General features: G+C 37.0%; 1 protein-coding gene across 5 annotated transcripts in view; it reads right to left on the reverse strand.

The window, feature by feature from the left end:
- Positions 1-1,896: 1,896 nt before the first annotated feature.
- MAP3K1 (mitogen-activated protein kinase kinase kinase 1) overlaps positions 1,897-15,374 on the reverse strand; it is a 74,849-nt gene continuing 61,371 nt past the window's right edge. For 4 of the 5 annotated variants that reach the window (XM_027980067.2, XM_042233774.1, XM_042233773.1 and 1 more), the window contains exons 11-20: positions 13,863-13,984; positions 12,179-12,270; positions 11,724-11,913; positions 10,124-11,405; positions 9,610-9,762; positions 8,750-8,912; positions 7,554-7,685; positions 6,450-6,592; positions 5,712-5,843; positions 1,897-4,439 (exon numbers count right to left, since the gene is read on the reverse strand). In XM_027980067.2, coding sequence (XP_027835868.1) covers positions 4,290-4,439; positions 5,712-5,843; positions 6,450-6,592; positions 7,554-7,685; positions 8,750-8,912; positions 9,610-9,762; positions 10,124-11,405; positions 11,724-11,913; positions 12,179-12,270; positions 13,863-13,984 — 2,559 coding nt within the window. In that variant the 3' untranslated portion in view covers positions 1,897-4,289. Of the gene's footprint in view, positions 4,440-5,711; positions 5,844-6,449; positions 6,593-7,553; positions 7,686-7,735; positions 7,804-8,749; positions 8,913-9,609; positions 9,763-10,123; positions 11,406-11,723; positions 11,914-12,178; positions 12,271-13,862; positions 13,985-15,374 lie in introns of those variants that run through there. The other variant, XM_042233775.1, reaches the window with a different exon arrangement.

Genomic DNA, 15,374 nt, shown 5'->3' on the forward strand with positions numbered 1-15,374 from the left:
TTTGTTGTGAACCTAAAACTACCCTGAAAAATAAAGTATACAGCTTATCTTGCCTCTAGGTTACTTTCCTTACGGGTTACATAGGTGGGTGGAGAACTTGAGCAAGTCAGTCAGTTTGTTGTTGCTTAGTTGCTGTGTTATGTCTGACCCCACAGACTGCAACAGGCCAGGCTTCCCTGTCTTTCACTGTCTGCTGGAGTTTGCTCATATTCACATCCATTGAATCTGTGATGTTATCTAACCATAGCATAAGTCAATATATTGAGGCAAATGGAAGCCAGGTTTCTTACTGTCCAGAAAAGGAGTTACAAATGTGGAAAGAGGGAAGTCTTGAATGAATCTGGGTAGACTGAAATTGAAAACTGGTATGAACTTATGGTTTTTGTGTATGTGTGTGTGTATTTTGCATATGTATGCATAAAGCTTGGAGAAGGCAATGGCAGCCCACTCCAGTACTCTTGCCTGGAAAATCCCATGGACGGAGGAGCCTGGTGGGCTGCAGTCCATGGGGTCGCTGAGTCGGAGACGACTGAGCGACTTCATTTTCACTTTTCACTTTCATGCATTGGAGAAGGAAATGGCAACCCACTCCAGTGTTCTTGCCTGGAGAATCCCAGGGACGGCGGAGCCTGGTGGGCTGCCATCTATGGGGTCGCACAGAGTCGGACACGACTAAAGCAACTCAGTAGTAGTAGCAGTATGCATAAAACTATATATATATTCTAGCTTTGTCTACTAAGAGCGCATGGGAGCAGTGACACCCCAGAGCAATGAGCATATCTAGCACTGTTTTTTAACGGTGGAGTTAGGGCTCTTTGGAAAATTGCTGATCCCAAGGCTGAAGCAAACACACAAGATGGGTCTGAAAGTATAGACGTGGTCAAAGAATAATGGGTGGCTTGTCAGTCCAGAGAGAAGCTAAGCTCTGAGAGGCTCCCAATAGCTAAATGTGACAATTTGAGTAAATCTGTGATGACAATAATGAATTCTATCTCACTGAATAGGAATCCACAAACCCATTTTGATATGTGAGTAAGAAATGAAAGGAGAGAAAGGTCTTCCTTATAGCAAAATGCCCATTAATAAATATATGGGGCTTCCCTGGTGGCTCAGCCAGTAAAGAATCTGCCTGCAAAGCAGGAGACCTGGGATCAGTCCCTGGGTTGGGAAGATCCCCTGGAGAAGGGATAGGCTACTACCCACTCCAGTATTCTTGCCTGGGAAATCCTATGGACAGAGGAGCTTGGTGGGCTACAGTCCATGAGGTCGTAGAGAGTTGGACACTACAATACAGGTGTGCAGGAACCAGAAAATCAGTGTTTGGCAACCAACCAAAGTAATAATTCAGCTAAGAGCCAAGAGCTAACGTTGGATAAATAGCAGTGTATTTATTTAGTCTCAAAGTATCACCTCTACAAAATAATATAACGGTAGATATTAATTATAAAGGGCAAGAGTACTGTGGTGAAGCCTATCAGACCATCCAGTGTACATCAACAGCAAGGAGACAGACTGACCTTGTATGCCTCCGGATATGAGGCAGTGAAAAGAACACGGCCTGCATCACCTCTGAGATATTCCTGTCACAGATGCTCACTCTGAACCGAAGCATGCGGAAGCACTGAATGGAAACGGAATTACTTTTATAAAACAATAAATTAAGGTGTGAAGGTCAAGGAAGAAGGACTAGTTCTGGATTGACTGAGACTCAAGAAACCTAACTAAGAACAAAGCTGATCTTGGTTGGGATCCTTTTGTTATAGAGGATATAACTAGACTGCTGGCAAAACCTGAGTGGGTGAGGCTTTTGAGAGTGAATGGTATGTGGGAGTGCTTTGTGGTGTTCTTAGGACTCTTTTTTAAGAATGGAATTATTCCAAAATAAAAGTAACAACCTTTGTTCAAAAACTTTTATTTACTATAAAGACAAAACACCAAAATAGGTACAAATACTATAAAATTGGTTCAATGGGGTAAAAATTTTAATTAAAATATCTTTGATATATTTAAAATAACAAAGAATACATTTAAGCCAAATTTTCTTAACCCAGAGATTCTTTTTTTGTAACATTTGCTTACACAGTAAGGTGCTAATAGAAGTTAGCCCTTAAGCCCTGGAAGTCTTAGGAATCATAGTCATACAGCAAATATAATTTCATTGTGAAAGTGAACTTTGGTAGAAGAAAAATCTATAGGACACCTGAGGTAGTAGAAACTGGGATAAACAGCAGTAGACGTTATTTACAACTTGAGTACCAAATAACATTAAGAACACAAAAATAATTACACATTACAATTTTCAGTCCAGCTTTGATCCAAAGAAAATAAGAATATTACATCACATTTGCATTGAAAACAAAACAAAAAAACAAAACACCACAATTACCAGCAAGCTGAGGGAACTGCAAACAAACTCAAACAATGGATTCTGACATCTAGAGGCAGTTTGAGTTTGAAATGTGGTGGGCATGGTGGTCTACAAAGTAATACTGATTAGCTGAGGTTCCTCAGTTTATACAGTTTACATCTCTGTCAGACACAGTATTAATCTGACCAATGACCTTCCAGTACATAAAATGGCAAGAGTGCATCCTTTAAAGCTTGCACACGAGAGACCTGGAAACAATCTGATTAGAACTGTGAAAATTCTAAAGTAGTCAAAAAAAAGAGGAAACACAACACATTTAGAGCTACCAAACTTCACATTTCAGTACTATTTTTAACTCTTCAAATATTGCCAATCTTCCAACCAAAGGAATGTAAAATTTCACTAAGAAACACATTCATTTATATTAAAAAAAAACTGCCCTGTAAACTTATCTTGTAACTTATTTTACTTCCAATTTGTGTTGTACATTTAAAATGTACTCTCTATATAGCTTATTTAGTTTATCCTGAGTCTTTGAGAATAACCAATTCTATTTAACTCTGCAACAATTCAACTGGCTTCTGAAGAGTTAAAACTTAACATCTCAAAAAGTTGCATTAAATACTTAAATCAGTACTTGATTTAAAAAAACTCACAGAAAAGGGGTAAAGGAGCTGCCATTTTCCTTCAGGATTCCATGCATCTGAATTCAGTTCAGATAAAAAACATTAAGAGAACTGTGCAAAATCCAGTGAATTAGTACGTAAATGAAATTTCAATGTCACTTTTCTTTCTGAACATATTTTCCAAGTTTGAAGCAAATTTATTGTTTGGAAACACTTGTTTGTAGTTGCATAATTAAAATAAGTTTTCTTTAGGTATCTCTCAGCCAGGCCTACTGTAAAGAGATGATACATGGTGGAAGGAAAATAGCAGTTAACATTATCAGTGGTGATGATGGATAATTACATACAGAGTAAGACCTAAATGGTGTGAAGTTTCCTACTAAAGAAACATAAAGTTCAAATACATTTCAAGGTCATCTTGATCTTGGTTGTGAGCTGCATCACAGAGAACATTTGATTTTCACTTAACTTATGTTTAACCTGCATGAGAAGAGCAGTGACTGACTCAATGAAGGTAGTATTTTATCATATTCCAATTTTAAAAACAAAGTTTTTAAGTCTGTTTTTTTAAAAAACTCTTGCAACAGCAAGATATTTAATAAACTCTAGTTCACATCTAGTTCTACCTTTTTTGTGTGTGGTTTGAAAAGGTCACCTTTCCCTGAATATTAAACAAAAATGAAGGTGAAATGAAAGTATAGAACCGTAATTTCCAAAAACGAAATGAATGGGCCAACAGTAAAATGCACAATGAACCACAATTGCCCAGGCATTAAAAAAAAAAAAGTCAATTGTGGGTCATAAAGAAGTTGTCAACTTTTCAAAAATATATTTATTTACTGCTACTTATAGCATATTCTGACTGTGACAGCCAGTGACAAAAAAGAACAGAACTGCAGAACCCCCTGCTTGTGATCACGATATGAAATGGAAGAATAATTGAAACATTAAAACAGATCCTGAGCCCCTCAGCTGCTAATATTGCTGAAAAAGTGCTCCAAAAAATTAAGCTCTGTTAATTAGTCATGCAGACTTCACTGCTTTCCTGTTTACTAAGGGCCAGTTCTTTGAAAGGCACGGTTTACAGTTTCTGCACAAATTGTGGACTTTTGCATACTAAGCTTAGGTACAAATCATGATTTGTCAATCACATACTTAGGTAAGGGTTCCCCACTGATCTTGTTCATAGTTGTTCAGTGGCATGAAGGCCAGCAGATCATCAAAGTGGTTCCCCACAAAAGTTCTTTCCTCTTGTTGAGCATCCTGTCTCTGTAACAGTTTATTTGTATAACTGGCTACCACGTAGTACGGAAGACTGGATGCTTCAGTAGCTCTCTCGATGGAGGTCTGTCCTGAGGTTGAAGTTCTAAACAACGAAGAGCCACATCTCGTAAACCAGGAGACAAATGTGAAGGAATGGATGGAGCAGTAGTTGCACTGGCAATCTGTGAGAGAAAGCACTAGTGTTAAAGCGCTCCAGAGCTAGAGTTTTTGATGCAGAAGTACTGTGCTTCTGTAAGTACGAGTACTTCTATACAGGTATCTGTATAGGATACCTGTGCATCCTATAAAGAGGAATTAAAACAAGTGGGTGGACGTTTTCCTAACAAGGTGTCTATGGTAAAACTTATGAATCTGACCCAATGCTTCCTGATGAGATGGGAGCTGCAGTCCTCTTTATGGTCTCAAATGAACAAGGCCAAGGTACATCAAAATAATTAGGCAGGTATTCACTCCATCAATTCTGCTTTCCTCAAATTCTCCAAAATGGTTTGTCCTCTTTGCTTCACTGCACATTTTCTGTGTTTTTTTTTGTTGTTGTTGTTGTTTTTTTTTAGCACAGAGAGCTATTCAGAGTAAGACTAAACCTGGCCAGTCAACTGACTACATCAGAAACACAACTGCACTGATTTTTTCTCCCCAGGTGACTGAGGAAATTTTCCGAGAATGGGGAGACCTGAAGAATGGGGAGGAATGAGGTTACAGCAGGTGAGAGGTGCTGGCGGTCAGCTCGGAGGACTTACACTAGCCACTCAGCAACAGAGGTGATTGTGGTTTAAGTGCTTTACTCAGCCCCAGAGGTAATTCTGTTTATTCTCATACGGTGACATGAATAATTCATAAAGTAGGTGTTATTATTACACCCATTTTGTAAACAAGGAAACAGAGGGCAGACAGAATAATTTTCCTACTCACATGGCTATTAAAGGATGGAACCAGGTCTGTACGGCTCCAAAGCCCAAGCTTTTAAACAAGCACAGGTCTAACTCAAACGCTAAAAACTCAATCATTTCATTACTCTCTGGTGGAAACAGTTAATTTGAGAGTTGTCAGAAAGGTAGAACAGTCTTGGCCTCTGCCTCAGGTATGAACTTTTTAAATACAGAAAATAATACATTTACGAATTGTAACAGTACAATACATAAAGAGCTTCCAGTATTTTAATTTAAAAGTTTGATGTGTGTGTGTGTATGTAGGTACATATTTCACCCAGGAGCAATGATTCAGTATCTGCTAATTCAGTGTTCACAGTGACTTTATAAAGCATGAGAACTGCTGTTGAGGCTGCCAACGTTCACTGCACCAAATCAACTCCTAGATACACATACACTTACTGAAGATATGCTTTCATGTTAGATTGATAGTGAAGAAGAATCCATGAAAATTTGCCTGTTGCCAACTTTAGCAGAAAGAAGTCATTTTTATCTCACGATTACCTTAAATATCAAAGCAAGATGATTGGAGTGTTTCTCTGCATTCCAAGGTGGTTTAGCACAAGCCATTTCTATAATAGCACAGCCAACACTCCATACATCACAGCTCCGACCATACTGCTGGCCTCTGAGGACCTAAAATAAAGCAGAGTTAACTTGGAAATATGACTCACTAGAAAAAGAGAAAGCCATTCTTTCTTTATGGGTTCTAGTTTTTCTACTTCAGAGAAAAACGGGGGTACAAAGAGCAATTCCATAGACTATCTGTGATTTTATTAATATGCTTAATTTCCCATGTGGCACAAATATGTTTTGGAGAACTGTGAGCTTCTGAAGCAGAGTCATGTCAGAATTTCAAAGCCGCCTCAGTACACTTAGTAAACTCAAGAGGACAACTAGTAATCACTGCGTATGAACATGAAGAGCTCTGAACACAACGGAAGAGACCGGGTTCAGAACACAGTTATTTTGTATGTACTTTAGGTTTGCCAGAAAACAGCTACTATAAATTATCCAATAATTCTTTGTTAGAAATAGGTTTTAATAGATTTGCCTAAAGGCTATGGAAAGGCAGGGATTAAGGGCCTGAAAATCAAGGATATCATCAAAACCTTAGTTTTAAGGCTGTGGACTTCCAGTTAGTAAGCATATATAGGATAACACTGCAAAATTATTTGGTGTAACGCTGCCACACAGAGCTCCAAGATATTTTCTTTCATCACATTCAGAGTTGCTTCTCACCTCAGGTGCCATAAATGCAATTGTCCCCAATAACTGTCCCTGAAACTCTCCTGCACCGGTTCCTTTTGACGCCAGCCTGGCTGCAGCTCCAAAATCAGCAATTCTCAGTCTCTGACCTGTGCTGTCAATGAGCAAATTGGCACCTGCCAACAGAAACAGCAAATAACCTTCCACGTTAAAAACAACAGATTAAAGACTCAGCAAAATGCTACTGATGAAATAGGACAATGACAAAAGAAAGACCCCATATCAGAGAAATCTACTCTCCTTCCCAGTTCACTTCATTAGTAAAGGTACATAGTTCTCCGCAATGTAAAATAAACAAAATCCAAAGCCTCAGAGGGACAATGGGGCAAAGCATCAAGGCATTAGGAATAAAAGCAGAGATTTTGTGAAACTTTAGTGTTAAGCCTTTAATATAATGATTCCTAACAAAATCTTCCCTCAGAGTTCAATTTTTAGTGCAGTTTACACTTTTAAGACAAAGTTCGGTTTAAACATACTGACCTAGATAGACCAATTCAGACTTTATACTGTAATTTCGTAATTATAGCTTAATAAAGAATTATTGTTATAGAAGGGCATTCATGTCAGAAAGCCAAGCTGCTTTTATTTTTTGGCCATGCCACCCAGCTTACAAGATCTCGGTTCCCCATCTACAGACTGAACCCAGGCCCTGGCAGTGAAAGCATGAAGTTCTAACCACTGTATTACCAGGGAATTCCCCAAAGTTGATTTTTATAAACCAAACTGCAACAGATTTGAGAGGCACTTTCTTAAAAGAAGTTTATAATATCCCAGTTATTTTAAATAAAACGAAGAACAGAAACCTTTGAGGAAGCAGTATGGTGGCAAACCGAGTTAGCCGTTAAAACTGTAAAAGTCACAGCTTAAGGAAGGCAGGATTTATTATCCTGAAAGTTCTTTTCACTTCTAGTAATTCTAATTTACTTAGGAGAAATTTGAGTACTCAGGAGAGAGTTGGAGAAAAAGATCCCATAGTGGAGCTCAAGTTAGAAACTATCAACAAGGGTCCAAGTTTTAAAATGACATTTGTTTTCTGCTTATTGGTAATAAGCAGATAGTAATGAAAAGAATTCTTACCTTTGACATCTCTGTGAATGATCTGGTTTTCATGGAGATATGAAAGGCCACGAAGTAATTGTTCAGTATAGTTAATAACTACTGACTCCTTGAAGGCTCCATATTTACTGAGCAAATGAGCCACAGAGCCCCCTAAACATGTAATAATAATAATCATAAATTTAAGCCAAAATTAAATGGTTTATTACATACTTTGATTATATAAGCTTGCAATCCATGAGCTCACATTCACATTTGAAGTATTCATCATCTGCATCAGAAGTGAAACTGATTTAAAAACTAACACATTCCAGTAATCTTAAAGTCTATCAATTAGGAGACCTTTTCATGGAACCCACATGAACTGGTTTTCTGGAAAGTCAAGATTTCAGAAACCTTTAACAATTCTGGATGGAACTATTTCTCATATGTACAATTCACCTCTCTTTTTGACCAAGATACACAAAATGCCCTTCTTAAATACTTAAGTCAACAGTGAAATAAGTAAAAAGAATGGGAGGAGACAGAAGAACCCAGAATTAGGCTTCCTATCTCACTATTTACCATCTATGACCTGGGACAACAAGTTACAAACTCAGTAAGCCTCTTCTAGAAGTATTTATAGTCAACACATATGCAATCATCAACCACCTACAACCAACATCAGAGAATACAGTAAAGAACTGATTTGTAAATAGAAATACACTCTTCAAACTCAGAAGATCTAGGAAGTTGAACCGAGCACTTATGTATTCATTACACCCCAAGTCATTTATTTCACTGTATATATTTTACTGTATTATGCTGTGTAATATAGAATAAAACTGTTTGTTAAAGCAGATGACAAGGTTCAACTTTACGCTTCAGTGCTAGTATACTTGTAAGTTTTAAAAGCTGTATCTTCATTTCATTTTTATAGTTATGTTAAAATATCTCATAAATCTATCCAATTAAAGATGGCCAACTGGACTATATGGATCTTATCATAGAAGGTTTGAACAATTATTCCTATAAAACAATGGCACACAATCATTTTAAAAGACACCCTGAAAAAAAAAAAAAAAAAGACACCCTGTAAAAGTTTAAAAGGTAATGAATTTATATTTAAATGAAAGACAAAATAAAGTAAGTGTTCATTAAACTGTTTTTCCTAAATTTAAATCAAGCAAAAGTTAAATCTATGTATTACTCTTTTCTGATTTAAAACATGAACATACCTGCCATCCATTCAATGAAGAGATTATAATTGCTCTTCTCGCAGGTGGCTCCCAACATCCTGATGATGTTTGGGTGATTCAGATGGCTCATCATTCTTATCTCTTCTCTTAATGCTTCTACTACTTCTTCTTGCTCAGAAGACGTATTCCTGACATATGTCACCTGTTTCAATAAACACTTATATAAAGTTCTGAATCCTGATGAGTTTTCATTTATAATTTTTCATTAACAATCTGATCTAAAATGGACAAACCCAAATTAGCTTATATATCAATAGGAGATTGCATTTATTATGTTCATGGATACAATGTATATACTTAAAAAAAAAAAAAAAACAAGTCAAAGTCTTCTAAGATAGTAAGACTCTATCTTAAGCAGCAGTCACATATCAGATTTGATAAAAGGCTGGGCACAGCCACTCTTTCAAAACTGTCTGAAGACAGACTGAAAAATGAGAAAAGACCAATCATAAGAACCAACATGACTTGGAAATGAAAACCTGACTTGTTATATACTGATAAGCATGCTCATTATAAAGAGTGAACGGCAGAAATCCCAAGGTGTCACTGCACCAGTAACTTGGCTGAAGGGAGTGTAAAACCATGCCTCTAATTCATATGAAAAAGCACAGTAAGAAACACAACCTTGCTAAGGCGCATCTGGATACTGCACCTTATGGTAATCATGCTTCAACTTTCAAACAGACTCATGATGCTTCTGGTGCCCTGGCAACATCTACTTTTGAAATTTAGGTTTCTGAAAACGTAAAGAACTAAATTATATACACATGGGGATATAGCCTTTTTCACTTTACTCATTTTTATAATTTTAATCATTTATAAGCTCACTAGACATTTACCTGTTTAACAGCCATTAAAGTTCCAGTTCCCACATCTTGAGCCTGATAACAAGAAGAGAAGGCGCCAAGGCCTATCTGCTGACCTTTCAGCCATTCACTGTCTTCTCTATAAGGCTGTTTTGCTTTGGTATGTCCTGGTAGAGTCTCTGGTGTCTACATAATAAATGAAAGCAATCTTTTTACTGTTACGAGTATGAGTTTGTGAAATTAGCTTAGCAAAATATTACTCTTGTTTAGTCTGGCTTCCCAAATCACCTATAAACTTGACCTCTGAAAGGACAGTGTTGGTAACCAATGGCAAATGCTTAAGTGATTCACCACTGTAGAATCAACCAGAAGTGCCTCTGAAATAGGCAACAAGTATTTCTGTTCAAGCAGTGACACAAAAATTGTACAATTAATTCTATGTGAAAAATCTGCTTCTTAGTTAACTCAGAAGCCATATTTCTGAACTAGATTTATTTTACTGTATGGTCCAAGGAAACTCTAACCACTTAAAAGACTCCGTACTTACATCTTGTTGAATAATGATGATATCTTCTCCATTTTCAACCTGCAGTTGAGGAACTATGGGGAGGGCATCCTGAGATGCTGACATTGCCATGGCAATCGCTAAAGCTTCTTCTTCTTCAGCTTCCATCTTTTCTTTGCACTTCTGATTATGATTCACATCGTCTTTGTAGGTATCATCATTTTCATCTTTTTCAGGAGAGAGCACAGCAACTTCTGACTTAAAAGTTACTGTTGTGTCACTTGAAGGCATAGATGCTTCAAGAAGGTCCTCGATACTGGAGTTGAGCTCTGTATTGACATCTAATCTGCATTTCTCTTCTACTGGGGTGAACACTGTCTCGTCACTGGGTATAACAGCATTACTGCTATTGCTGCTACTGCCAAAGCTGTCATCACATTTGGAACTACTGTTCAAATCAAGTGTCATGCTATTTTTTGAGGCTTCTCCCTGTTTACTTGTATTACTTGGGGTAGGTCGAGATGGCTTTGGCCTGTGTATATTACTGGAGGGTAGGGGTCTTGACTGAGTGAAGATTGGGGAAAGTTTATCTGAGTCTTTGTTTTCAGAACAGTTTCTCTGGAACTGTAGAGAAAACTTGCGCTGTGTTTGAGGAGACGCAGAAGGCATTTTGCAGGGAACAAACCCCTGAGGTCTCTGCTTAGAGAGATCTGTCCCGGCGCCAGGTGGTACAGATGGGGCTGATGAAGAAGGGGTTGACAAGGCTGGGAACATTAACTGGGAATGAGGAGATACAGGAGAGGCATTCAGACACTGACTGTGGGGTCTGCCCTTTGTTTGAACCATTGGCTTTGGTTGCTCCATTGTTGTTGAACTAGGAAGTCCTACTGAAATGCCGGCCAGTCGGTCAGAAATGTCCTCTGAACTGGCACTCAACTTTGTAGCACACAATCCTTTTCCAGTTTTCTCTAAATGGTCCGTGCGTTCAAAGGAACTATTGTCCATGGCTTCTGGATAGCTGTTAGGGGCAGATGCCTGCAAAAAGCGGTCATGTCGACCATCCAAAGTGTCTTCTAAGCCCAGCTGAATGGCCTCAGCAATTTCCACCTCGTCTGCAATAGCCATCAAACGCCGCCTCATCCTGGTAAAATGAGTGGAACTGGAAACATTCAGCATTTCTAACAGTTTTGAAAATACATGGGGTACTGCAGTAACCATTCTTGCAGAACTCAAATATATCCTTCGGGAGAGTTTACCAACCATTGAGTGGGAATTATCAATGGACTGCAAAGCAAAGGTCAGGAGGGACAGCAGCTTCTTATACCTGAAAGAAAAAGCACATTCAATTATGAAACAAGTTAAAATTACTGCAAATATATATAGAAATAAAGAAAATGGTACTAATTTACAGCTTTTACGTTAAAAAAAAAACTGCTTCAGTATAAAATATCTATATATTTTAAATAGCCTAGATTTTAGGTGTTTGTCAATCAAATATTAAAGTATTAGTAACCTATATATGCTCTGTAGTTTCTGAGTCTTTCATTAATCTAAAATGTATTCTTCTTGGACAGGTATGGGTGGGGGTGGGATGGGTTAGGTAAGAAGAGGAAAAGAAATACATTTTCAGAAGAAAAATTACCTGACTTCAACAGGCTCAGCTTGTGAAATATCAGTACTGACAATATGAGGGTAAAATTCAGCAGGAAATTCCAACAGCAGTCTATCTATGAGACAAAGACGGCCCAGGAGTTCTTGCCAGTTGTTTGATTCAGTTTGGTTTCCAAGAATACAATTTAAGACATAATCAACACCACCAATACCAATGGATCCTACAAAAAGGAAAGCAAAAATAACTGAAAAATAGTGATATTAAAACCTAAAAATATGATCAAATTAAGTTTAATAAAAATATTCTGAATTATATTAATTTCAAGAATTTATCGTTCATATTTATTCCTATTTTTAATGTTAGCTGACCAAGTCAATTTATAAAATTACTTCAAAATCCTGCAACGGCCATGTTAGAGATAAGATTAGACTGTCTAAGGAAAATGATAAAATATGCTATATTAATTTTAAGTGAAAAGTTATTACCAGCTTTAAGTATTTCTCTGCCAACTGCCAACTCTCCTGCTTGGCCTTTGCACAATTCCAATAGCGTTGATATAGACAGCTGACTTGTGCGACTAAAAATGAAAGGAAGCAACATCAAACTTGAGTCTTGGATAAAATATATGTTAAAAGGAGAGTAGTAATGTAACGCCATGTGAAAAGGTGGGAAAAAATGTTTTTCAGGACTATCACTAAAATTCCATTATTGATGTCACTATAAGTCATAATATTTATTATTAGTTCTAATTTCATAAATTTTACCTTATCCTCTATGTTAAACACAGAATCTTCACTACTGGTTCTTACACAGCAAGTATTAATTTAAATACCAAACCATATAAAAAGCTTATTTTCATTATCATATATTGTTAAAATAAGAAAGATTCTAACATTTTGATTTCTGGATTTTCACTAAGAATTGTTAAATTAAAAACAAAATCTTCCCATCTAAAACTTTATATTCTTTTTATATAGCCAAAGTGACTTCTAAATATCATAAAATCTCTTACCATATTCCTTAGTGTTCAGTCATTCAAGTGACCACACAAACAACCGAACTTTAGAATATCAGAGTGGACAACAAAACAATTGCTATAAAAGCACTGAAATTCTCAGGGTTAAAAAAAAAAAAACAACCCAAATCTATATAGTATTAAAAAATGAAATGATTTTTTTACGCATTTTACAAATATGTTAATTTTTCTCAGATATTTACAGTATTCTCTCTAAGCAACAAGAAAACCTCTAATTCTTATAATGTGTAGTCTCGTGCAGAGAGACAATGGAGGCGAAAGACAGACTTCAAGAGATGACAAACAAGTCAAAGTTAAGTGCTTAAATTTTGAGACCCTCTACAGACTATGTCATGTGATTCAGGGAGGAAGAGAGTTGGCCTGGAAGAGCTCCAAAAGGAGGTAATTGCAGGGGCAAACTAAGGGAGTCAATCCTCCTAACCACCTGGGATCTGCTGGGCCAGGAAGAGATTAGAACTGCCAAATGTGTTGACTGTGGCTATGCTTTTTGTATAAAAAATGGTCTTTTCCTCCCACTTTATGGAAAGGGGTAAAAAAGGAGAGAGAGAAAGAACCAGTGGTCTAATAAACGTTGTCATGTTCCTTATCACCATACCTCATTTCTCTACTTTGTATTTTTATACCTCCAATTAGGGCTGTTCTGTCCCTTGCTGATTTTTAAGGATAGTGACACAGAATTATTGTTATTTGACATAAACTGTCATAGAGTAAAATTCCATCACAAAGAAAATTATGAAATTTTTTTAAAATCTTTTTTTTTGGTCCTGATAATACAAACCATGTGTAATAATTTTATTGGTTCCTATCCTGTGTAACTCATTCTCTAAAATGAGATTATACCTCATATATCAGCTATTCTTATCAACTGGATTTCAGCTTTAAGAATATTTAAAAGAGAATCACAATAATGTGGAGGTCCATGCAGTTTGTTATCCTGTTTTTTACCTGCCATTAGTTCGTTTTTCTAGTCCTTAAGAGCTTTAAACGTTACATGTTAATTTCAAATCTCACATTAGAAAACAATATTCAAGGCCTCATTTAATAAGCATGTATCCTACACTCAGCAGGTGTGAGGCTCCGTGCTAGGCTTTTAGGACAAGAGGGTTTGACTCAGTTCATTAAAAGGGCCTTACCTATTGACGTCTGCACACTTGACTAGGATGGTGTCTACAACTGGCCGGAGAAGTCTCTGCAGTTTGATTCTTTCTGCCAGACTATGGCAAGGAGTATATACTAGCATGGCTCTCAACGTTTTCTGGGGGAAAAAGACTGAAGGTCAGTTTAACTACACTTAAAAAGCATCAGAGACAATGGCCTAATCTGAGACATTTTGAGAAATAAAATAATGACAGGAATAGATTATGACCCATAAATAAGAATCCATGAGGTGATACAAATAAAAAACGGAATAATTAAACAGGGAACTCAACTATTTTTGTAATTTTTAAATGTCTGAATTAATTTCAAAATAGTTATTTTAAAAAGAAAATGAGAAAAGGAGCCAATGTGAGAGGTCCCCCCCCCCAAAAAAAAACAAAAATAAAAAAAAAGAAAGAGTCCCCAATGGCTAAAGCTGGAATGACTTGGGCAACAAAGTAAATGATTGACAGTACTGGATTATAACCCAAAGAAAAAAATAAATACCCATAAGTCTATGGTGACAGAAATAAAAAACTGACTAAATATATACATGAGAAAATACAGCTCTTCTTCATAAAAGAGTTAAATAATATAGAAGGAATATGGGAAATAGAAGATCATCATTAGGACACTACAGTAATGATTTCTGTAGGCAAGATTCACTAACAAATGCTAAACTCTGTGGCTAGACACAGAGTATTTACATAGTCTCAAAGTATCTGCCCCAAGACACTTCCTAAGAGTGAATTCACAGCACCCAGTAGACATCACCTTAAGCAAGTGATGAAGGATGATGGCATCACCAACTATAAGACACACTGATGTGATGTACCCCCTGAGACTGATGCACTGAGAAGGGCATATCACCCTCTGGTGTTCTTACACAAAATGCATAATGTGATCATGAGAAAATACCAGATAAAACCAAACTGAGGGACATTCTTCAAAATAACTGGCCAATACACTTCAAAAGTGTCAAGGTCCACAAAAGACAAGGAAAGATTGAGGGACTGTCCCAGATGGGAAGAGATTAAGGGGGCATGATAACTAAATGACATGTGAGATTGTGGATTGGATCATAGAAGAGAGAAAAGACATTAATGGAAAACCCGATGAAATCTGAGTAAAGTCTGTGGTTTAGCTGTAAAGGACACAGTTGGGACAACTGGGGATATTTTAATATGGACTTTATAGTACATAATAATATTGTTATTAATGCTAAATTTTCAGAGCTTGCTGATTGCATTGTGGTTATACAGAATAATGTATCTGTTCTTAAGATACATGCAAGAATATTGGAAGTGAAATGTCATGATGCCTACACACAACTTTCAAATGGTTCAGCAAAAAATTATATATGGGGAGAGAGGAGAAGAGAAAACAAAGGGCAAGAGGAAGGAGAGAGGGAAAGGAGAGCTCTAAGGGCAGGAACCATATCTGCCCCCACGGTGTCTGGCACACTAAGTAACTGTAGAGGAATCAGAATACAGTTTCATTCAGAGCCC

The sequence above is a fragment of the Ovis aries genome, chromosome 16, assembly GCF_016772045.2.
Source record: "Ovis aries strain OAR_USU_Benz2616 breed Rambouillet chromosome 16, ARS-UI_Ramb_v3.0, whole genome shotgun sequence".
NCBI lineage: Eukaryota > Metazoa > Chordata > Mammalia > Artiodactyla > Bovidae > Ovis > Ovis aries.